This window comes from Staurois parvus, unplaced genomic scaffold, assembly GCF_062004578.1.
Source record: "Staurois parvus isolate SC_StPar_1 unplaced genomic scaffold, SC_StPar_1.0 ptg000729l, whole genome shotgun sequence".
In the NCBI taxonomy this organism is placed as follows: Eukaryota; Metazoa; Chordata; class Amphibia; order Anura; family Ranidae; genus Staurois; species Staurois parvus.
This window is the reverse complement of record NW_028318525.1, coordinates 298681-324393: the sequence shown is the minus strand read 5'-3', so window position 1 is coordinate 324393 and position 25713 is coordinate 298681. Positions and strand designations below refer to the sequence as shown.

Below are 25713 nucleotides of genomic sequence, written 5' to 3'. Positions count from 1 at the left end.
GGGCAATCACAAGTTTTGCTTGTAGTTATACTGAATACGTTTGCTTTATATTATGACATGTCAGGAATTCATTTAAGCAGTAAGAGTTACTAAAAGGTCCACTTTAGTTAAAGCGGTTCTACAGCCTTAAAATTTTCCATTTTAATGCATTCTTTGCACTAAGATGAAAGACCTTCTGTCCTGCAGGATCCCCAGCACCTCCCCATATACTTACCTGAGCCCGATCCAAGGATGTGCACAAGAGCAGCAGTGGTTCTTGTCACTGTCTCCCTCCTCACTGGGCAGATTGATAGCTCCTGCTGCTATCAATCAAATGCTGTGTCAAGCCAGCAGGGGGCAGGGCTGAGCCGCCCGTTCTGTGTCAATGGACGCCGACAGGTTGGCTTGGGAACAAGCCTGCATGGGTGCCCCCATGGAAAGTGGTTTTCTACATGCGCACCTGCCAAAGAGGTGGAGCCTGGAGCACCAGAGGGGAACCCAAAAAGAGGAGCATTTGGACTGTTCTGAGCAGTACCATTGCACAGAGCAGGTAAGTATACCACGTTTGTTATTTTAGTGGAGAGAAAAAACACCCAGCAACAAAGGTTTAATGTCACTTTAAGAGAATAGCTGTGGCTTAGTGAATTGACTGGCTATTTCCAACCAAGGTTCCATGGAACCTGTGGTTTTCTCCAGAGGTTGCTAGGAGATTCCTTGACCTGCAGCTGATTGACCTCCCATTCCATTATGACTCAATAATTCCAGGCCAAATTCCACTTGGCAGAGCCAGCGGCAACAGTGATCTTTTTATTTCTCTAAAGGATGGCATTCTGACCACCAATGTTAGGCTAGGTTCACACCTATGCAGTTTGCGTTTGATCCATTTCCACATTGCGTTTTGCGGTTTTTGCACATGCATTTTTGACGCGTTTTTTCTTGTTTCTAGGGAGATTTAAAACTCAGCAAAAACACACAACATGCTTTTCTGTAGCATTTCAATTGAAATCTATAGAACCAACACCGCAACCTTTGTGCGTTTAAAAAAAAAAAAAGTCCCTGACCTTTTCTAAAAAACACACTGGGTGAAAATGTGATCCTGTCCCTTAGGAAATCATGTTAAATGGATTGTAGTGCATTTCTGTAAAACGTAAAATGCCGCAGAAAAAGCTTAGGTGTGAACCTAGGCTTAGACTTTTTTTCTCACTGCCCCCACAATAAATTGTTTTTTTTTTTATCAGGGGTTCTCCAAGACATGAATTGTATTTCAAGGGTTCTCTGGGGTAAGAAGGTTGAGGAAAGGCTGGACTAGGGTGTCATGGGTTCAAGGGCTTCCATAGATGGCTTACTGCTAAAAATGATGCCTAATAGCACGGCAGCACAGTGGCTAAATGGTTAGCACTTCCACCTGGCAGTACTAGGGTCATTGGTTCAAATCCCAGCCACAGCACCACCTGCCTGGAGTTTGCATGTTCTCCCTGTGCCTGCATGGGTTTCCTCCGGGTACTCCGGTTTCCTCCCACACTCCAAAGACATGCTGGTAAGTTAATTGGATCCTGTCTAAATTGGCCCTAGTATATTTATGTATGAATGTGTGTTCGGGACCTTAGATTGTACGCCCCTTGAGGGTTAGGGATTGATGTGAATGTACAATATATATTTATGTAAAGTGCTGCGGAAATTGATGGCGCTATATAAGTACCTGAAATAAATAAATAATAGGACATCCAGGTCTGCATTTGTGTTCCAGGTTTGTGCCCCAGAGTTTTAAAGCTGACAGCTAAGCATGATGGTCAGCTGGCAGAAGCAGAGGTCCACAGTGAGATCCTCAATATCTTCTCTGTAGTCTTCTTAATCTACCATTACCTGAATTATAACTGAATATATGTGGTTCCTCAGGGCTTTTGCCATAACATGCAAGTATGCACAACATATTTGCCCATAATGGCATACTTGCGTCATAAAGCGCCAATTTTTTTTAAGGATTTTCGAACACCACTCGAATGTTGTGAGAACTTCCTATGAATTTTCCTAAGAAACTTCATACAAATTTTTTTGAAATTCTAGTATACATATCCAGCTTTTATTGTGTATGTGCAGCTCAGTACACAATTAGAAGATGATTTCTGGCAGGTTTATTGATGAAGAGATCTGTAGTCTCTTCTGCAATCAAAGCTTACCTGCTAGCAATTTTCCAAAAAATGCCTATAGTTCCAATTTAGGCAATTTACACTGACTTAAACAGCTGTTAATGTATTATTGATGGTTTTTGTTAATTAGGTCAGAGTTATTCTTGAAATATTGACCTTAGAATCTATTTTGTGTTTCGTGTGGTCAGTTCTGTGCCTAAGAGATATTTTCTGTCTTAGGCAGAAATGGAGTTTCTAAGAATGAAGGGGCAGCTTATGAAACACTCTGCAACATGACTTCACACGTCTCTACAGGAATCTCTCTGTTGCCTTGCAAGGAGGCTTAGCAGGAAGCCTTCCGGTCATATTTATACTTCATTACTCAGCAGTATTTTATTCAATGTCTCATTATAGAAAGTTCCTACTTAGTCCTCGTGCACACTGGACGGTTTTACAGCGGCTGTTTTTGGCTTTTGATGTATTTTTCTACAGCCAGTAAACTCCCCAGCATGTTATCCTATGTGTCCATGCACACATAGACTGTAATCAGCGTTTTTTGGCTGGAAAAACCCCAGAACTAGTGTGTTTCTAGTGGAGTTTTTTTAGCTGTAAAACGCGGTAAATCGTGGCAAACTGGTGCTTTTTGGATTTTTTTTTTTTCGCAAAAAAAAACCCCTCTTTTCTTTAGCTGTAAAAATGTGGCTAAACGCTAATGCAAAAACGCTAAAAACCGCTGAAAAACTCACGTTTTTAACTTAACGTTATACAGCTAACGTTACCAACGTTATTAAAACTCCCCGTGTGTATGGAGCCTTATGCCAGCTCACTGAGGAAGTCTCCTACAATAGGCAGCACTCACTGATACTTCTTGTTCAAGGAGAATGCTAGTGGCATTTGCTTATGATCAATGCGCCATACCTTGATAGAGACCCTTTTACTGACCATTCATTTCATCATCCATCTTCCCATAGGATTATATGTGCATTTAACAAATTTTAGATATGTTACCGGTAAAAGCCTTCCTTGTGTTGATGCCCAAAAGCCCTGGAACTACGTTTGGGCAATACTGTCATGGATGCCAACAGCCATGGCAGACTCAGAGCTGTCTCTCAGGTGGCACTGTAGTGTTCTCCAGCACTCATTCCTGCAGCTATGTAAAAGGTTTTTTATGAAGGGGAGGAAAAGGACGCAGGAGCTGGGCTAGCACAGATAGTAATTAGACACTCCCAGAAGAGGTCCTTAGTGTGCAATGAAGCAATCAATTCTCATCACTCGCAATATAAAGAAATTGAATGTATTTATTTATTTTTTTTAGAAGATCCACAATTATTATTAAAAAGCAGTCATTGACTACCAGTACAATGTCATAGCCGAGTTGATGTCGTCAAGTCTGCAGGCAGGAGAAAGCACTTCCTTAGTCTGGTTTCCTCTTCAGAAACTTTTTGAACACATGCAGAAACTAGATAGGCACCAGGATTTACATGACTGTCATTTCTGATCCAATATATGGGGAGTATGGCAATGCTGAATGGCCAGTCTTTGTGTTGGTATCTTGAAGCCAAAGTTGGTATTGGTGTATTGGGCCCAAATATCAGTCCTAAGATGCTCAACTCATAGAAGACCCAGGCTGGGTCCTGGTTCCTAAGTGACATTAGCGTGTGTTGAGTGAGGAGCGCTTTTCATAAAGCTTGGTCGTGCACAGAGCAAGTTTTCTCAGTGGGTGGTCACCCTCTAGCCTAAAATAAAAAAATAGAAGGAGCTGGGTTCAAATTTGTTGGCTGCACTGTACCTGCATCCAGTTAAATGCAGTTAATGTTCAGGCATTTTGACAGCTGGCTGTCAGAATACAACAACCAAGGTGCGAGTTTCATCCATCCATGCTGTTTAGCGTGGCTTAATGAAAAAGAACAACTTATTTGTGTGTGGCCAGCTAAAGAAACAGTGTGTTGTGGGGAACTAGAGTACCCCTTTATTTAGAGTTCTGACTCTAGCTGGTGCCCAGGTTGCTTATTTTTTTTTTTTTTTTCTAATATTTTTTGTACATGAGAACTAGGAAATCTCATGAAACTCAGCCACGAGGGGAGTTACCATATGCCCAGTACCCTCATGAAAGGGGTGCCCCAATCCTCTGAAACACATTGGATGTGGATATATCTGATTACCAATAAAGTGGAATTTGACCACTGAATTGTATGATTTTGTGTGAGTCAGTATTTCATTCTTGGAAGCAGGCGCTAACTTTGGGCAAAACCCAAACAAAGATGGCTGTGCCCTTTCTGTAGAGAAAATTCTAAGGCAAACTCGGTTATGTTTCTTTTTTTTGTGCAGCTGGGGGCAACAAAATATCTTCAGATTCATTTTTGAACCTATGGCGGGGCAGGTTTAGACAGAAATGATTGGTGAAAGAATAGGCATGTAGATGTAAAGCTGGCACTCCCTAGCCATTAAGGTGGAACTTCATGACCCTCCGTGTAACGTATTTTTTTTTTTTTCCCTCTTACCTGCTTCCCTGATTTATCTTCAAAACTTATACATGTCCAGAGTTGTCCTGCTATATACGAAGGTGGCCACATGGAGACTCCTGTGATATCATTGGTAGCTGGAAGTCTTTAATGGGTCCTAACAGCTGGCTCCTTGATGATGCTCCATATAGCTATGAAGCCTCCTGGGAAGCGTGATGTGGCTATCCCAGAAGGCTTCAGGCAACTAGGAGCATCATTGCCACCCAGGCGATGAAAGTAAAAGCTTAGGCTGTGCTCCTCAAAAAAAAAAAAAAAAAAAAAAAAAAGGTATTTCCCCTTTTTCTGTTTAAACCTGCTCCACCATAGGTTCAAACCAGAGACAGCAGATATGACTCTATAAAAAAAAAATATTAATAAAAATGTCCTGAGTGTGGTTGAGAAAAGATAGCATGGGGGTGGAGGTCCAGTTTATATATAGTCTCAGAAAATAAAAAATAATAAAAATAAAAAATAATAAAAAAAATAAAAAAAATAATAAAACAAAAATAATAAAAATGTCCTGAGTGGGGTTGAGAAAAGATAGCATGGGGGTGGAGGTCCAGCTTATATATAGTCTCAGAAAATGTGAGTATCGGGCATCATCAAAAGGTAGCCACAGAGCCTGGGACACGGGTGAAGTAAAGAAGGGAACATTTTCTGAAGTCAGTAATGACCATTGTAATTTGTTGCTCTCTTCTCTTTTCAATTGTAGTGCATCCAGTCGTTCAGTAGTTATATCTGCATTTCTCTGGGTTTAGATGTACACATATAAACCAGCAGCTGGGAGGCAACCAAGGGTTTAAAAGGACAGCTTAAAGAACACTTTGGTTTACATATGAGCATCAGAATAAGCAGAGCTGTGAAAACATTCAGGCTGATTTAGTTAAGCCTATTTAAAATGGATAACAAGTTTATGCTGCGCTGCACTTCATGAACCCAGCGGCCAGCCGCCTCCAGAGGGTTGGATGTGAAAAGTGATGGACAGGACTCATCAAACTACAAGCTTCCATTAGCAAAATGGCTCTAAAAAGTACATGTCGCCATGTTTGCACTGTGTGTGCGATACTGTCATTCCATGTACTACCTTGTTTCTGGTGTAGTTGTACCATGCCAGTGTTTTCAATTAAGGAACATTCTGGTTGTTACAAAAAAAAAAAAAAAAACACAGCATGTGTTAACTAGAAACTATTTCTGTTGATAAAGCATATTATACTTTTAAAGCAGCAACTTTGTCAGTGTTACGCAATGTATATAAAATATGGCCATATATTAAAGTTGTAATAAAGCTTCGATTTATTTTAATTTTAACAAAAAATGTTATACTTGCCTGCTTTGTGCATTGGTATTGCACAGAGCAGCCCCGATCCTCCTCTTCGGGGGTCCCCCGCTGGCGCTCCTGGCTCCTCCTGTTCTGTGAGTGTCCCCAGAGATTGATGCTTTCTATGTGGGCCCACTCCCAAGCTGCCCTGTAGACACAGACAGTGCTGCTCAGCCCCTCTGCCTCATCAAAAAATTTGATTGACAGCAGCAGAAGCCAATGGCCCAGTGAGGATGGAACAAGCCGCTGCTCTCCTGCACATTGCTGGATCGAGATTGGGCTCAGGTAAGTATAAGGGGGGTTGAGGGGGACCCTCTGGCACCGAAGGATTTTTACCCTCTGTGATGTGAGTGTTGTCTCCCCCCCCTTTGCTTTTGCTGTGTCTTATCTCTAGCCTTTTTTTTTTTTTTTTTCATCTCTTCTAATATTCTGCTAAAACTTTGTGATTTGTATAGTACTGCTTGGACCTTGAAGAAGGGGACGCTCCCCGAAAGCTTGTCCTCAAAATTGTATGTTAGTGCAAATAAAAAAAGTATCACAGACAGTACTCAATTGTTTTTGTCGCAAATGCATTAATACGACTACAATCACCTCAAGCGTTACCCTAATGTATAAAATGCATTAAAGTAAAAACCTCCAAGGCTCACTGGTTCATAAGGTGTAAATGAAGGGTGCAACAATGCATAGTTTTTACACAAAAAAAATACATAAAAGTGCAGCTGCAGTTGTGGGAACCTAACCTGAATCATGAAAATGGTTTCTTCCTGGTCGTCGTTTATATCATCTGCCCTCAGAAGATTGTTTTAAAAAGGACAGCTAGTATTATAAAAGATCTTGTAGAGAACGTGGCATGCTGTTTGCACCCTTTTAGAAAAAATTTAACTTTTTTTTTTTTTTTTTACCTGAATGAGCTGCAGGTTTAGGGTTAGAAGGATGCAAAGTCTTGTGACTACTTATGTAGTCCATTCTTATGCATGCTTGAGAGTAAACCATTTTGGTTATGATCATTAAGGGCTAATTCACACACAGTGCAGTGACACCACAAGGACACCCAGAAAACAATTGTTTCCTATGTGTCTCATTCATACTGCAACACAGCCTGTTGTGATAAAATGCACACATGCTGCATTTTATCACAGCGCACTGTACAGAAGCACATCGCGCTACTGTACAGCGCCATGAATCAAGTGTAGGTTTTGTAAATCTAGTTTGGCCAAAACAAACCTAAAAAGGGCCATGTGATGCGCTGAATCGCGTACCACACTACCCCCTAGTTACAGGTAAAGCACTTTGATAGCTGTCCGCTCTAGTGTGAACACAGCCTTCCGAATCGCATGGCTCTCCCTTTTTTTATTTTCCTTTTTATTTTGAACAGAATTTATATGAAGTGTACAAAATGTACATTGCATTCATGGATTGGTATATCAGCCCGATGTGCTTAGCTGCAGTACAGTGCCATGCAATTCTGTACAGTGTGTTGCCATAAAATGCAGCATGTCTGCGTTTTTATTGCAGCTCTGGGTTGCGTTGCAGTGTGAATGGGACACACAGGAAACAGTTTTTTGTGTATCCTTGTGGTGACATGCATTTTACAATGCAGTAAAACATCTGTTACCACATAATGTGTGAATTGGCCCTTAGTGTAAAATAAAACCCTATCTTGACTATAGCCAACATTAAATGGGTAATCGGGGAGGAAGGCTGCACAGTGCAGAATGACTGGCAAGCGATTTGCTGTTTTGCATAAGATGTATTCTCTAAGCCCCATTATGTATATAAAAAAGAGTAACTTAAATTACGTTTAGCGCCTAAAATAATTCAATATTTCCTGGACTGCGTTATTGGTTAATGGAAAGATTTAATGTGTTTGAAGTAAAATGTAATGATTGGTGAGGTGCTGTATTCACAACTGAGCTCACGGGTTTTTCTAACAGTGAGAGCAAATGATAGACGAACGTATTGGCTGCTTTGGATAATTGTATATTACACATTTTGCCTTAAAAAAAACAAACAAAAAAAAAAAAGTACACTTTACTGTGTATTGTCAGATGATCTTGTAAGATACACAAACATCTCTGCAGTATATTCCCTTCAGAACAATCCCCTACTGTCATTTCCCCTATGTACTATGACAGCGTGTCACTGACAATTGTGTGTATAGTCTGGATCCAATCACTGTTCTGTGCTCAGACAGTTTGCCCAGGCTCTGCCAGGCTCCCACTGCCTTGTAAAAGCAAATGGGAGCATAATAAAGGGAGTTTTTGTCAAGGCTAGTGAGCGACAGCCCAACCATCATGAAATCCTTTTGCTCTTCACTTGATTAACATGATCCAATCAGACTATTTGCTGAACACCATAATCTCAGCGCTTCAGATGCCCTCTAGGTAAATGCTTTTCATTCTTCCGCTGCTGCTGCAGCAGACATATGTTCCTGGGGTTTAAAGGGACCGGCTGGTGAACTTAGAGTGCAGTTCTTTCAACTACAAAGCTGAGTAATAGCTGCTAAAAATACTTTCAACCTTTTCCTTTGATGAAAGAATAAAGATTCATGGCTACTATTACTTTTAATACTGTGTAGTGTGTAAAGTAATAAAGCTAATTACTGTGCTTGCTGTTAGAAGTCAATGAATCTAAACCACAACCCTTGACTTGTGTTCTGGGCTGACATCTTAGTGGCAGTCCATCATAAAAATTTAAATTTAAAGTGGACCTTACATCTGCCTCTATTTATACTCCTGCCGTAAACATGCTTCAGGAAACAAAAAAAATCATCATACTCAGGCTTCTGCTTGGGGTACTTAAACTAGGTTGACTGTACATGTCTTTTGGTGAGATTCTAGGAGTGCTGAGACTATTAAATCTCACAAGATGAGTGCTGGGCAATGTAGGTTTTTGGCTGCAAATTTCAACATGGAGAATACAGTATACTTGGCTATCACCTTGATTAAAAAAGATTGGGTTATACTTATCTATCTACAAAACAGGATTCCAAAATGATAATCCAGTGGGTGACATAGAAACCCAAAAAGTTCAGAAAGGGTCAATGATGACAGTTTTGCTATTTGGCTTGTAACTAAAATATATTGATTAAAATGATTATGATTGAATTATATGTTTTTTATAAGTGAAATAACTAATTTGACCATCTTTCCTTTTTCTAGTAAGGAGAAGTACTACACAAGATTAAGAAAGCACAATGGAGTTTTACGAGTCAACTTATTTTATTGTCCTGTTCCCAATTGTGGTGATCACAGCCCTCCTGCTCTTCTTCTGGCTCTTTATGAAGGAGACATCATATGACGAGGTCCTTGCCAAGCAGAAGAAAGACCAGAAGCTGCCCCCTGCTAAAATAGACAAAAAGAAAACCGACAAAAAAAAGAACAAGAAGAAAGAAACTCAGAACGGAAACCTTCATGAATCAGATTCCGAGATGGCCCTACGTGATTTTGATTTGGGAGATGCTCTGCCCAGCGAAGAGGAGCACGTTGTTCCTGCTGCTATAGTTCCCGCAGAGACCATTGGCAGTGTCAGGGAGCGCAAGAAGAAGGAGAAAAAGCCTCCAAAGCCAGTGGTCAAGGAGCCGGTTACTAAGGAAGTCAATGGAACAAAGATACCTGTAAAGAAGCCGGAATCTGTTCCTGTAACTAAACAGCCAACTCCACCACCTGAAACGACTGGATCCAAGAAGAAAACAGGGCAGAAAAAGCAGAAGAATGGACAAGGTACTAAATATTTTTTTTTTTTAATCTTAAACTTTTTATATGACCTTTCCTATGAAGGTAAAGGGTGTCTGTAGATAAAATCAAACCACAGCTCAGACTAAAGTTGAATATTGTCCCTCTGCTATAGATGTAGGTAATTTATGTACCTCCCTAAGCCTTACCAGATGACGACTCCCCGAACTTTTCTAAGTGAGGCCTAGTTGTTACTGCTCACCTCTTCCATCACAGCAGCTAGCACTCAAACACTGAGCTCAGAGCTCTGCATCAGGCAAGAGTGAGTGCATGTGATGGGTTTTGAATTGGAGAAAGAGCTCACTTCTGTGATGGTGGGGGAGAAAAGAAACAACTAGGTCTTACTTGGCAATGTCCTAGCAATGTCCTGGGAGTATTCTAGCCACGTTTCATGAGTTGCGTAAGTGGCCTACACCTATAGCAAAGGTATTATTCAACTTTAGTCAGAGCTGCACAGTTTTTTTAATCTACAAACATCCTTTACCTCAATACACAATTGTAAAGGTAAACTAACACTTTAAAGAACTTTGACATACCTGTACTTGCATAAGCAGAGCATGCGCAAGAGAAATGAATTGGGGCCCTAAAGATTAGGCTCAGATTTCAACTCTGTCATACTTTCCTTTTGCCCAAAGGTCAGAGTTTCTCTTAATTGCTCCCATATCTCCTAACTTACAGCATTCTATACTGCTTTTCCTTGCTTCAGGGCTGCTGGCAGTGGGAAAAGAAAGTACCGTGTAACCACTTAAGACCAGGCCTTTTCTGACACTTTTGTTTACATGTTAAAATCAGTATAATTTGCTAGAAATGTACTTGGTACCCCCAAACATTTTTTTTTTCAGAGGCCCTGAAGAATAAAATGGTGGGGTTTGCAATTTATTTTATGCCACATGGTATTTGCACAGCGGTTTTTCAAATGTAAATTTAAAAAAAAAAAATACTTTAAATTAAGTATAATGCACACAATATACTGTAATACCCAATTTTTGGTACAATATAAAAGATAGTTTAACGCTGAGTATATGGATACCAACTATGTCATGCTTTAAAATTGCACACACTTGTGAAATGGCGCCAAACTATGGTATTTCTAAAATCTCCATAGCCGATGCTTTAAAAGCCTTTACAAGCTACCAGTTTATAGTTACACAGGAGGTCTGATGTTAGAATTATTGCTCTCGCTCTGATGCTTGCAGCAATATACCTCATGTATGATGTAAACATCCCTTGTGATAACAAGTGGTGACAGGTCCTCTTTATGAAAAGCTCTGGTGTCTGTTAGACCCAATATGTCTTCTGCCCTTAAAAGCTTCTGATCACACCAAAATCAATGTGATCAGATGCTTTCCCAAGCCCAAATTGTCTTCGTTCATATCTGGCAAAACCGGAAGTGACACAATACTCATCGCTTCCATTTTCCTATACCATAAAGATGATCAAGGACGATCCAATCCCTGATCAGCTCTGTGGTAAGTGGGCATAACCCCTGGCTTCAGTCCGGGCTCACAGCTGAGACGGTAAAGCCTGGAGTGGCATCGGTAGGCAGGGGGAAGACCCCTCCTGCTGCCTGGAGCAGCAATCCAGCGGTTTATGAGCTGCTAGGATTGCGATTACATAAAAGCCATCCATCGGCTAAAAAAAAAAAAATACCAGGATGATGCTTGTAGCTACAGGCATCATCCTGGTATAACCACTTGAACTACACAGTGACCAGGTCTCTGCTCATGGAGCACTGAGTGATCAGTGGAATTTGATTGCTCAGCTCTGTGTTAGAGGTGGTGGGGGACAGATGCAGCATTGAACCGATGCTGCATCCACCTAGGTATAGTTAAAAAAAACAAAAAAAACCCCCTAAACTTCTTCTGTTTTTAAACTTTTTTTTTTTTTTTTTTTCTCTCCTGCACTTATTTATTTTTAGATGCTTTCTGTTAGTTTCAAAATGTTAAATTGCTGTATTTACTAAGAGGAAACTCCTTTTTTTTTTTTCCTCAGATATTTTTTGGAAAGATTTAACTTTATTGAAAGCAAAAGCCACCTTTTGTTCTAGCAACTGAAGAATGCTAGGTGGCTTCTTTGAGAGACCTCCTGTGTTCTAGTAATTGGGCTACTAATACTGTAGTGTCATACACATGTAAACACGCCTTACACTGCTCATTGTGTGCAGTTAGTCAAAGAAAATTTGGACTTTTCTGTGGTGCTTCACACACAACGAGAGTTTAACACACAGATTTCTAAAATCATTCACAATTTATTTAATTACAAAATTAAAAGAATCATGATGTTTATAAACACTTCAACAGCAAAGCAAGTGGTTACCAGTACTTTTAACAGTAACATAAATGTTTGTGAAGATTCCCAACATGTTTCGTCCTGGTGGGCTTCTTCAGGAGAAAAAAAACGCTGATTATCTTGAACTGGATGTCCAGAAAGCATACAAAAGAAAAAAGGAGAATTAACATACATAAGCATTGTAACAATTCATACTCCTTGTGTGAGTACAGAGCACTTTTTAAAGAGTATCTTGTTGCCAGCTTCTGCTTGCCAGCAAGATTGTGTCCTGGTTGCCAAGTTTTCATACGGCCTGTACATGTACCCTTTGGCTCTCTTGCACACAGATGTAATATTTACTGATCTTTATACACAGGATCTTTCTTACAGAGGCTTGCAGATCACTTCAGTGTACCAACAAACAGGTGCAGAAAAATCATCCTCTTCTCAGTACCAATGTTTCAATTTATACGTATATGCTCATATGTACTTTCAAGTATACACGTAATTACTGCATCCAAATGTAACATATTCTTTTCTCCTTTTTCACTCGTGCAAGAGACCTTACAGTGCTGTTTGTGAGTTGTCAAAGTGGGAAAATTTCCCCTCAGCATGGGGCTTCTTGCAAGGGAATGTTAATCTACAGATTATGGCCGGAAAGCAGTTAAAGGACCACAACCCCCCCCGAGTGATATGCATTATATTAGAGAGAACAATATCCTTTCCAATCATTTGAGTAGAACATCCAATACCTGTACAGTTTCACATTTATGGAAGTTTGCTTCACAGTTTTTCTGCTCGGTGTTGCCTGTCCTTCAAGTGATACTAACGGCTATGTTATGTTTTTTTTTTTTTTTTTTTTTAAATAAAAAACAGAAATCCTCAGTAGTGATTAACTTTTTTGATGTGAGGGCCCTCCTGTGTGACCCTCAACCTCACCAAAGGGACGCACATAAAATTCAGTCAATATTTTGAGTCATAGACAGCAGATACATTATACATTACAGATGTCAAAAGACTATGGGCATGAGATAAGAGATGGTATGCAATGTGGACATGATAAAGAAGATGGTCAGAGACTGGGGAGATACTGCAGGGGATGGACAGCGACTGCAGACATACTGCAGGGGATGGACAGCGACTGCAGACATACTGCGATTACCCAGCTACCCTGTGCTTGCAGCTGCAGTCTTTTTTTTTTTCCCGCTAGGGCGACAGTGATCCATCCCGGACTGCCCCAGCATGTACCTGATCCTCCTCCTCTGATCGCTCTGCCCCAGCATGTACCTGGTCCTCCTCCTTTGATCGCTCTGCCCCAGCATGTACCTGGTCCTCCTCCTTTGATCGCTCTGCCCCAGCATGTCCCTGGTCCTCCTCCTCTGATCGCTCTGCCCCAGCACGTACCTGATCCTCCTCCTCCTCTGATCGCTGCGATCAGTCTGTCAGTGCCTTCACTATTATTAGTGAGATGTCCAGCGTTTGCAGCTGCACATTTAGGGTTCATTCACAGCAGATGCAGTGGGACTGCATTGTGTTATTATTCCAGCACAGTCCCAGCACATGACGGGTAAAATGCCTGGTCTCTTACTGCTTGTGCACCATTCACACCACTGCATTGCGGTGTTGTGTGCGATAAAAAATGCTGCCCGCAGTAGGTATTTTAGCGCAGTGTGAAGCATTCTGTCACCTCAAATTATCTGGTGTCCAGTTGAACTTAGTGTTACTAAACCAACAACCATAAAATCAGTATGTATATGCAGTAAAGCATGGTTTTTATACTCCCTGTGGAACCGAAGGGGTTAATCTGCATTGTGTAAAAATGATGTTTTGTTTTGTCTTCTCTGACCCTCCCCTTCTTCTACTATCACCAATCCATCTAGAACAGAGCCTTAGGGGCAAGCTGCACATGCTCAGTTTAGTGTGTATTTCTAGAGTTTTTTTGTTTTGTTTTTTCTTGGGAAAGTGCATGTGATCGGTACAGGCCAATCAGGGCTGTCCAGACAGAGGGTCATGGGGTCCTGCAGCCTCATAGGACAATCAAGGGGGAATGAAAACTCCTCCAAGCTTTAACCAGTTCTCTGCTATATACTTCTGATGAGAAAAGGTATTTAGCAGTTTATATTTATTAAAATAATTGCATTTCCATGTTCTGTGGCAGACCAGATATAGTGAATGCAGGGTCCTAGGTTTAGTAACACTTTAAATATCCGTGTGATATTTTCAAAAGTTTGTTTAAAAAAAAAAAAAAGAAAAAGAAAAAAAGGTGAACAGTGCGATGTTCAGAGATTGGCGCATTGGTACTGCAGGGGTCCTGCCAGACTGCACAGCACACTAGCCGGTGAATGATGTGAATTAGCCCTCAGTCTTTCTCCCTGGGGGATGACCGTGATTCAGCCTGCCACTCTACATACAAGTGCAGGTCAGGTACTATCGGTTTGGCCCTCCACAATAGTCTCTCCTTCTCATGGGAAAATGAATTGCCCACCCCTGCATTAAGGCAAAAGCCTTTAGCACAAAAACATGGAAACAAAGAGGATGCAAACGCCTAGCGCATTACCTTAAAACAATTTATTGAACATAAAAGACAAAAGTTTTACTCACAAACCAAATAGGTAATTGGCATGTGGTTGCATAAACACAACATATGGACCGCTCTTGAAGACCAGACAAAAAGGCCTTTGCTCTGAGGAAGGGGGCAGGGTCCCTGAAACGCGTCAGAAGCTCACACCATCTTGTCTTCAGTTGGAGGTGAAGAGCGGTTCACATTGTGTGTTTATGCAACCACATGCCAATCACCTTCTTGGTTTGTGAGTAAAACCTTTGTCTTTTATTTTCAATGAATTGTTTTAAGGTAATGCACTAGGCATTTGTGCCCTCTTTGTTTTCATGTTTTTGTGCACTGTTGGATTTCCCCGGTCTGACGAGGGCTGCACCGAGATTTCTTTCCACTCCAGGTTATGAACAGTCCATGGGATCACACCTAGAGTGATGGTATCCATTTCTGAGCCCCAAAGTTTGACAATCTTTGTACTTGCTAAAAGCATTTAGTACCCATTTAAAGGAGAAGTCCAGATGGCAGTTGCCCAATAATTTTCTTCCCTGTTGAAAAAAAAAAAGTCTATCTCAAGTAGAATTTTTAAAAGCTAAAATAAGTAGTTTTGGGTAGATTGAGCCCTTATAATATTGGATCCTAACTGTGAGACGCCTCATTGGTTTTATGGTCTAAAATGTTTGCTTTTTAATATAGCAAACTTTTTGTACTAAATGATGAGCTATGGTCGCCTGTTTACATGAGCCTCTTCTTTAGCTGTAAGGCGATGAAAAGGAAAGCGCTTGTCATGCAGTATTAGGTGGAATAAGATGTGGCATTCTGGTCGGACAAGGATGCTAGGACATGGTGTGATAACTGATAGTGGGCTCGTTCACACCATGGTGCAGAGATGGCAGTTTTTCTGCACGCGTTCTGCAAGGGCAACACAAACTCACTGTTCTCTATGTGCCCTGCTCACACCACAACACTAACATCACGTGCAAATTTTTTTTTTTTTGCGCAGGAATCTGCAATGTGTATAAAACTCCTTGAAGCGCACATGAAAACCGATGTAAAAAGTGAAATCTGCGCGTCAGTTTTCATGCACGTATGGTGGGAACGAGGCCCTAAGGAATTATTGTCACTGTGGTCCTAAACTGTGCCTGTAATACTTTTCATGGGATCATCTAGTATTGTCCTTTTTTTTTCTTTTTGTTTTGATAGCTATGAAAAATCTTGCTCCTGTATATAGTTTATGATTATTAATGTACAGTACATGGGAGCAGCTATATTTATTGCATACTCGGCCTCTGCTTTGCAGTGCTGCCCGGTGGTTGTGCTTTACTGCTCCATGTCAATAAATTGGCTGATATTTTATCAAAACTGTTCTCAGAAGAGTAAGTACACTGAGCCAGCTAGAGTTCCCTCTAGTGGCAAATTGCTTTGTCTGTATAAAGTGTATACAAACCCAAAGGAAGATGAAGAGTAGTGGAGGAGCCAGGAGTGCTGGTGTGGGACCTCACAAAAGGAGGATTGGGGCTGCTCTTTGCAATTCTTTTGCACAGAGCAGGTAAGTATAACATGTTTGTTTATTTAAAAATAAATATATACTTTTACATCCACTTTAAATCTGTAAGTCTTAACGCAGTGTGCTTCAAAGCACTCACTATGGTGTGTTGAGGTGCATTAAGATAAGCAGCCAATTAATATTTAAAGGGCTTTGAGCACATCTCAGTGCTCACAAAATAAGCAGTGCAGTATTTAAGAAAGCAGTGCAGGGCATTTGCATGCAGTGAGTAGCATTACACTGCAAACACTTTTACGTTCCTATTTGATTTTGTGTTGTGAACGAACATTGACATTGAAAGATAGTATGAATGATTCCCTATACTCTCCTTAAGCCATCATCACCCCGTGTTTTGTCCTGATATAAAACAACCATAAAATTATAGCGACCAAAAGGTTGTTCAGAAAAATATCCTGGAAGGGCAGATGTGGGTTGGAGGGCTTTGTGGCAGAGCTGCAAGGCAGACTGTAATTGGGGGGGGGAGCACTTTACAAAGATACGGTCATTGAATAGACAAGGTGAGAGTGTCTGTTTAATAATACAAGAAAATCGGGAGGTTATTCCTCATTTTGAAGTATTGGAAGTGATTCCTTCCTGTCCCTGTGACCCTATTGCATTCAGAGTCACTGGTTTATCGCACAGATACAACCTAAATATAGAGCCATTAATCCAGAATGAATGCGCCTCTGTGCTGACATACTCTTGGAGCAGAAGTGCCAGTGGGTATATACTATTATTGCTTTTTAAAGAGAAAAAAATATTTTCTGGTCAAGGTGGTTATTATTCAGTTTTATCAATAGGATGCTTTGCATCTGCTTTGTCTTGTTGCTGGCATTGATTGTGCTGTCAGTTTTTTTTATATTTGTAGAACTCTGCATTAGGAGTGCATGCAAAATAGAAATTACACATGGGATTTTTTTGGCCTCCTTCATATGGGTGGCCTGGGGGAGGTAAAAGAAAGTCACCATTTTACTGACCATTCACCTAAAGCCTAAAATACAGCCAGAGGGGCTGTAAGCATTCTGTAGTTGTGATGTAGCTGTGACATAATTAACCACTTGCCTACAGGGCATTTCTACCCCCTTTTTGCCCAGACCAATTTTCAGCTTTCAGTGCTGTCACACTTTGAATGACAATTGCGCGATCATGCAACACTGTACCATAATTTTTTTAAAAAAGTGTTTTTTCTTAGTTTCTGTTATAAAATTTTGTAAGTAAGTGATTTCTCTCCTTCACTGATGTGCGCTAATGAGGCTGCAGTGATGGGCACTGATAAGGCACTGGTAGGTGGCACTGATGGGCATTGACAGGCATCACGGATGGGCACTGAAAGGCAGCACTCATATATGGCGCTGACGGACACTGATAGGTGACACTGAAACGCAGCACTCATAATTGGCACTGACGGGCACTGATAGGTGGCACTGAAAGGCAGCTCAGATGGGCACTGACAGCTGGCATTGATGGGCACTGACAGGTGGCAGTGATGGGGCTACACTGATCATCAAGGCACACTGATGATCAGTGCTCTGATGATCTGTGTACATGTCCCCTCTGAGGAATGCTGATTACCGGCTCTCCTCTCCTCACAAGCTGTCAGCGTGAGGAGAGAAATGCCGATAACCTGCATTTCCTTATTTAAAAGCGATCAGCTGTGATTGGACACAGCTGATCACATGACAGAGCCGCCATCTTCGGCTCTTTCCGTTGATCGGTGATCGGTGTCCGAGGGATACAGTGCACTACCGATCGCCACGCTGTGCGCCCATAGAGTGGGAGGACGCCATATGACGTCCTCCCAGAACGAGAGAATCGCCATACGCCTGTCATTTCCTTATATGGCGGGTGGGAGGCGGTTAACAAGGCATGTCAAGTTGACAGACAGCAGTGTCAAACTTGCCCATTGAGGTCAGTAGGGCCACACTGCAACTGTAAGTGCTTGGCTTACATCTGCAGCACATTAGCCCCATTGAAAAGCGTCAGAAGGCTAAAAAAGGGGAGTTCAGGAGGTGACAGGATCGTATCCTTAAAGTGTTTGTAAACCCTTAAATATGCCCAGTGAAGTGAATGGCCTCAGGTGATACACAGAGATGAAGTAAATCCTTCTACAGAAGTTGTACCGGTTTATATGCAGTTTTTGCTTTACATCTGTTCAAAGTGCTGAATTTTCAAAGCTTGTCTGAGAGTTCAGAAAAAAAGGGTTGGAGAGCTGAAGGTATTCTGCAGAGCTCAGTGAGTAGAACTCTGAGAGCTGATTGGAGGGAAGAGATACACACAGCACACAGGAACAGAGCTGATGCTGTCAGTTTGCTGGAGCTCCCTCTCCGTCACCATTTTTCTCTTGGTGTTAGGAAAACTTGTCAGAAGTGAATCGTACTGATAGCAGAGGAACAGGGCAGCAGTGACACTTAGTACTCTGGACTGAGACAAGTACACACTCTAGAGGGATATGCTTTGTTCACATTTGTTGCCTGAGGTTTACATTCACTTTAATTCCTGACAGTGGCTGCTTAGCCACACTCTGAAAAGCCATCCACCCCCCGATAGGTTTTCAGAGACTCAGCAAGTGTGATCCTAGCCTTCCTGTGTGAGCTTTAAGTTCGTATGGAGCTGTCATGTTCACATGTCTGCAGAGAATTTTCTTTTGAAAAAAAAGAGGAACAAACTGTTCACATGACTCCGCCCACTTATTTTTCTCCTCCCACAGAGCGAAGCATTTTTAAAATGAAGCTCTTGGTGTATAGCAAAACCCATCAAGTAAATACCTGGTGAAATGGTGGAGGAGATTGACTAATCCAGTGGTCTTCAAACTGTGGCCGGGGCCCTAAGGTGGCCCTTTGCTTGTCTTTATCCGACACCAACAATGGGGCATAATTTCTGTATGACATCAACAGTGGGTCGATATTCCTTCCACTGACACAATTGAAAGGGCACAATTCCTCCCACTGACACCAACAATGGGACATAACTCCTTCCAGTGATGCCAATGATGGGCCAATATTCCTCCCACTGACCCCAAAGTAAGGGCACAATTCCTCCCACTGACCCCAAGGACGGGGCACAATTCCTCCCACTGACCCCAAGGACGGGGCACAATGCCTCCCACTGACCCCAAGGACGGGGCACAATGCCTCCCACTGACCCCAAGGACGGGGCACAATGCCTCCCACTGACCCCAAGGACGGGGCACAATGCCTCCCACTGACCCCAAGGACGGGGCACAATGCCTCCCACTGACCCCAAGGACGGGGCACAATGCCTCCCACTGACCCCAAGGACGGGGCACAATGCCTCCCACTGACCCCAAGGACGGGGCACAATGCCTCCCACTGACCCCAAGGACGGGGCACAATGCCTCCCACTGACCCCAAGGACGGGGCACAATGCCTCCCACTGACCCCAAGGACGGGGCACAATGCCTCCCACTGACCCCAAGGACGGGGCACAATGCCTCCCACTGACCCCAAGGACGGGGCACTAGTCCTCCCACTGACAAAGTTAGGGCATTTTCTATTCCCAGTGACCCTAGTCCGGCCCCCTTAAATTCTCAACAACCGTAAACTGGGCCTTTGTTTAGAAAGTTTGGAGACCCCTGGACTAATCCAGTGACGAAGGGACATGACGTTGCCTCAGTATTTTTTTTTTTTTTTGCAGCCCTTCCTCTGAAGGTTTGCTAAGTATTAGATATCTGTGCTTCAATGTTGGTTTGTGGATAGGATGACATCCAAAGTTGAATCTAGGCTGTGCCCATATGGGTTCCTTTAATGCAAACCTCCACAGACGCTTAGACTTACTTTTCCTTCACTTCCCTGTTGCTTCTGTCAGCTGCGGATAGTAAAAGTGGAGCCCTGTTGAAGCTGTTAATCAATGGTGTAATGGCTCCCACAAGTAAGGATGCACCGAAATTACGGCCACCGAAACATGTTGGCCGAAAATAGCCCTATTGGCATTTTGCTGAATTTACTGATACAAGTGCCGATACAGGAGACCGTGTACTGTAGATGTGAGGGAAGGGGGGGACGGCTAAGAAAGGCAGGAGAGGAGCACAGTGTATACAGAGAGGAGCACAGTGTATACAGAGAGGAGCACAGTGTATACAGAGAGGAGCACAGTGTATACAGAGAGGAGCACAGTGTATACAGGGAGGAGCACAGTGTATACAGAGAGGAGCAGTGTATACAGAGAGGAGCACAGTGTATACAGAGAGGAGCAGTGTATACAGAGAGGAGCACAGTGTATACAGGGAGGAGCACAGTGTATACAGAGAGGAGCAGTGTATACAGAGAGGAGCACAGTGTATACAGAGAGGAGCAGTGTATACAGAGAGGCTCCCTCACTGGCTGTCACTATATGTCGATGCCGGTTTTTAAATGTAATTGCCGGCTTTTTTTTTTTTTTTTTTCCTTCACTGTAGCTCACAGAATTAGCTGTCACTTCCCCACAGCTAAAAGAAACAAAGCTTCCTTTAGCTCAAGGGAAAGTGACAGCTAATTCTATGACTATAGTGAAGAAAATAAAAACCCGACAATTGCATTTATAAACCGGTACTGACATATAGTGACAGCCAGTGAGGGAGCCTCTCTGTATACACTGTGCTCCTCTCCTGCCCCCTTCTTGCACACACTGCCCCCCACCTGCTCCCCTCTTCAAAGAGGACCTGTCACTCATATGCAATCACTTAGGGGACTATTGGTCCCCTATGTGATAGCAATAAAATCATAAGTTAAAAAAAATAAAATATAAAAATATACATGAAAGTTGAAAAAAATACAAAAACAAATTGAAGCCTCCCCACCCCCACATACGCAGACTTTTCAGTTTGGTTTTCGGCCACATGCATTCGGAATTTTCTATATCGATTTCGGCACCAGAATTTTCATTTCAGTGCACCCACTACACACAAGATTATGGACTCAACTATTTTATAGGTTTGATTGACCCAGTGCGGTCGCTTGCTTCTACATACCCAGAAGTATGAAAGTATGGTAAAGATCAGAAAATATCTATATATCCCAAATTCTGTATTTAATGATTTATATAGCTTGAATAGATCTTTATCATTAACCACCTCACAGTGAAGAGTCTGATAAAAGTAATCCAGGCTACCTGATCCCTGTCTTAGGGCCCTCATGTTCCTCCGGGGAGCCCAGGACCGTGGGAAACCGCTTGTCCAGTGTGCAGGAGGAACTTGAGGAACGTCATCCTCCAATCCCTCCTGCGATTATTGACCCCGAATGCAATGTGTATTACATTCTGGGGTCACCGCTGTCATTCCTCCGCTAGTGCAGCTGAGGAGGCAGCTATTTAAACATGGTCTTTGCTTAAATGGCTACATTAAAGGGCAGGTGAGACATTGGGGGTCTAATAAAACCCCCAATGGCACCTGTCCATGCTATCATGTAGTGGAGTTGTTTTCCCCCTAGCCCTCCTCCAGCAATTAAGTTCTATATTTTAAAAAAACAAACTATACAATGTAAATATTTAAAAAAAATAAATTAAATTAAAGTGGAACTTCACTTTCTCAATCAACATGGGCTATTTTTAATCCTTATGCTACTAACAGTAAATGGATAGGAAAGTATATCCTGTTTTCTTTGCTGAGACTTTAATTTACATTTTTTTTTCAGTTACTTCCTGGTTCCCATGCCTAGGCAAGTGTCATAAATCCCAGCAGTCTTCAGATAGGGAGGGTTCTCAGCTCAGCCAATGCCTGAGTTAAGGGCAGGTGGATTCCAGGAAGTAAATGTTACACTAATCATCTGCCCTTATTTAAGATGGGCACTGCCGGAAATGCCAGGTTGTGTTTTTTTCCAAAGGATTTCTCAGCTAAATTAAGCATTGAGATATGGATGGCTGGGGGCGTTTGCTTTGAATATTAATGAATTAAAGTGCATTTTTGGTTTGTGCTCAGATGCAGTGCAGTTCCTGTTTCAGTTCCTTCATCACCCTCATAAGCACCTCACATCAAACGCAGCATAGGGCGAGGACTTTATGTAAGGAAATCAAGGGTTCTAGGGCCTTAGGTGTCCATTTATGAACCAGCGGTAATAGATCGCTGCTCAGTTCTCCGGCATTCTCGGAGAACACAGTTCTCCTGTGAATGCAGTTTATGAAGCAGTTCTCCGAACGAAGGAAGAACGGTCTCCAAACGCTGGAGAACGGTCTACACACTCTGAAAAACGGCTCATTTTACTATAATCTCGTGAGATTACAGTAAAAGATCAGTTTACTAAGCAGAGGTAAGTTATCTCTGCTTAGTTTTCGGTCCCTCTGATTCTGCAGCTCTGGGCTGGAGAATCTGGAGGGAGAACACAGATTTCCAGAGAAGGGCTGACATGATCTCCTGAGTGTCATAAACTGTGAATGACCAGAGAATAGCTGAGATCTGTTGAATCGCAGCTATTCTCTGTGTCATAAAAGGACACCTTAGTTTGTTCTCTCTAAACTGACGATCTGCAAAGGCTTTTTAAAATGTTTCAGTGTGCACAATTTTAGTATCTATTTACTCGATGTATCTCAGTCTTTTATATTTTACAAAAAAATTCAGTATCATTTTATTTTGTTTGTACTAAAATTCATGTTGGTGTATTTTTTTCCCCAGAAAATATGTGTTTGATAGAAAGCTGGACAAATGTCTTGCAACATAAATTGCAGCTACCGCCCTTTTAATCTCTGGGTCTCTGCTTTCAGAAAATAATTTTTGGGAGTTACAGTAATTTCTAGTAAAAAAAAAATATATACAGATTTTAACTTGTGCCCCTCTGAAAAATGATAGCTGCAGGAAGTCATGCGGACATTGCGGAATCATTTCATTTTGCTGGTTTAAGAATAGTCTGTAGTCATTTTGGTATTTTTCTGAATGCAAAAACTGCTGACACTTCCCAGACTTTCAGGCTTAACATGTGTTTTTTGTTTTGATTAGATGACACCCCGATTAGCCCAGAACCAAAAAATGAACAGGTGGTGCCGTCCAAGAAGCAGGCAGCGGTCATTCCGCTGGCAGAGGTGAAGCCACAGGAATCTGGGTCAGGAAAGAAGTCGGCTCCGAAAAAGAAACCGAAAACCGAGAACCGTAAGTAGTGTTGGAGTGGAATTGGATATAAACCAGCATCTTACGGGTCTGTGCATTTATAATGCAGACATATATTAGGGAAGTTTCTGTGCAGTTTGTCTAGTCATTTTTTTTATTTGAAGGCACTGATTTGTTGTTAAACCTTCATGTTCCTTTATAAAATAGTAGGTTTATAACAGAGAGCTTTGTTAACCCCTTGTTGGCCAAGTATGGGTTTATAAATGTCTGGTATTCAGGGGATTACAGCGGTAGTAAACCGCATCAAATAAAAAAAAAGAAACAAAGAAAAACAACCCCTGAATGGTAAAGGCATAATTTGCTAGTGTGCTTTGCATACTAGCACATTATGAAGGACTTAATTTGAAACATAGCCCTCCAGTGGAGTGCTCTCGCGGCTCCCCCAGGCTTCCATCTTCACCCGAGAATGAGAAACCAGGCACTTTTCTGAAACCCCTACATTGACACCTCTCACTTAGGTTTCATCCTGAGCCTTGAGAATTCCTTGTCCAATCAACAATTTTCATAGGCTTCTGCAATAATAGCAGATGGCACCATCAAAAAGTAGGATCTTCCTTTATGACCGGGCTGGCTCCTAATCATATTTCCTGGATTAAAACCACCCCGTAATAAAAGAACAAGTAGTGCTAAGTTAACTCTACATTGGCTCTCAGATCTGGCAGTACTCTGCTGTCTCTGGCAAAAATAAGGTATCCAATTATATTGTCTTGTAATTATTAGTTGTAAAGTATGAAAATCATATTGAGTTTTTCAAAATTACAATTCTGTCTTCACTTTCAGCACTGGTGAATGAGCCGCTTATTAAGCCCACTGTGTATATCCCCCTGATGGACAACTCTGAGCCACCTCTGGAAAAGAAGGAAGCTGTCAACTTTGAGAAGGTGGAGATACCAGAAGTGACCCACAAGAGTGGCGGTAAGAAGGGCAAGAACGTTACCGACAAAGGTGAGCACAAAGGTAATACCAAGCTTTGTTTCTTTTTATTTAAATTTATATTAATGCATATTTAAAGGACATTTACACCATACATGCTTTCCTTTAAAGCATGGCCCCAACCCTTTGTTCAACCCACCTAGCCTGTTCCAGCAAACTTTGTTCTGTGGTCCTCAGTTAGCCAGGTTGTCCTTATTCTGTATATGCCTGAAGCAACCCCATTCATTCCTATTTGAAACTTATGGCAGCCTTCAGCAGTCTTGTGTAGAGTATTGCTTTCTCTATTGCAATGAATCGGCCAAGTCACGCATGCGGAGAATGAAGAGAAATTTGAAAGGACAATTTCTGGAGGGAAAAAAACTGTAGCCTGGGGCAGGGCTGCACAGTTAAGATCGCTAAAAAGGGGCAGGAGAAAGTTTTACGCCAGATCGGCTGATGTTAGAGGCGGCGCCATGACTTTCGAACAGCTTGTAAAGCTGTCCTGATACAAATCTGAAGGCTGCTGTTGCTGAGCTCTCTTTGAAATTAGTAGATACTTGGCATGTCATGTGGACCTTCTTGCTTCAGTTCTTTGAGTCTTTCACCTGGAATAAGTATGTAGAAATTGACCTCTGGTTTTCCCCTAATGCATGCTTGATTTAGGTCAGTGACTTAAAAGTATTCAAATTAGCAGGTGTGCATTTTCAGAAGAAGGTCCACAATGGCAGCCCTTGTGTTCATGTCAGATTAATTTAAAGGTTTAAAGAGAACCCTTTTTCTTTTCCATTATGCTGCTGTGAATAAGGGTAGGGATAGATCGTTTACTGCTATTTTGTTTCTGTTGTATAAATTTAAATCCAATTGTTCTCCTTTAACCATTTTCAGACTGCCAACAGTACATGCACCAGCAGGTTAAGCAATTTACCTGTCGGGTACTGGTTTGCGGTTGGCCCGGAGGATCATGTGATTACATTGTCAACAAAGATATTATGAATAAATTTAATTCATAACTGTGATTTCTTATAGTGATTCTGTGATTGGCCCACAGCTATCACTTGCTACCTGGGCCAATCACAACAACCTGTACAATGTGATAACTATGGGCCAATCACAGCGCACGATGGTAATCACAGCTGTTAAGAATGTAACAAAGATAATATGTGTATTATATAAGGGTATATAGCCCCCTTAGGGGAGATCTCAACCCACGGTTACTTGTCATGGGTGACCGACTCACCGTGTATTTTACAGTGGGGTACTCCAAAGCCATAGTCCTATATAGAAAAAAGCATATGGGGGCCAAAGGGGCCACCCTTACAGAGGCTTTAAAGGAGGACCAACCGCATTGTAACCAAACCATACAGCTTTATTGAGATAAAAGTTTTATAAAATTGGTCAAATTACCAGCAATCACCATTAAAATAAGGCAAATAACGCTATCACCTTAAAAAAACAAGCCTGTGCTCCGCACACCCACTCAAACGTGCTGCCATACATACACTGGGTCTGAGAGTATGTGTAGCCCAACAGGCCATCAGTCTAAGGAACAGGCAGTCTAGGTAGACAATTTGTCACGTAGCTGACTGATCATATCAAACTGTCCGCTACCACTCAATGAGTGATAGAACTAGCCCCCTCCAGAGCATGATGGCCAGATCCCAATGGGTCACCAATAAACCATGAAACAA

At 41.9% G+C, this 25713-nt stretch overlaps 1 protein-coding gene across 12 annotated transcripts in view; it reads left to right on the top strand.

Moving 5' to 3' along the window:
- Positions 1-25713, top strand: part of KTN1 (kinectin 1) — a 210623-nt gene that overhangs the window by 56428 nt on the left and 128482 nt on the right. For 6 of the 12 annotated variants that reach the window (XM_089653947.1, XM_089653942.1, XM_089653941.1 and 3 more), the window contains exons 2-4: positions 9086-9646; positions 22946-23095; positions 23894-24058. In XM_089653947.1, the coding sequence (XP_089510073.1) occupies positions 9121-9646; positions 22946-23095; positions 23894-24058 (841 nt within the window). In that variant the 5' untranslated portion in view covers positions 9086-9120. Of the gene's footprint in view, positions 1-9085; positions 9647-22945; positions 23096-23893; positions 24071-25713 lie in introns of all 12 variants that reach the window. The other 6 variants (XM_089653944.1, XM_089653946.1, XM_089653940.1 and 3 more) reach the window with 1 other exon arrangement.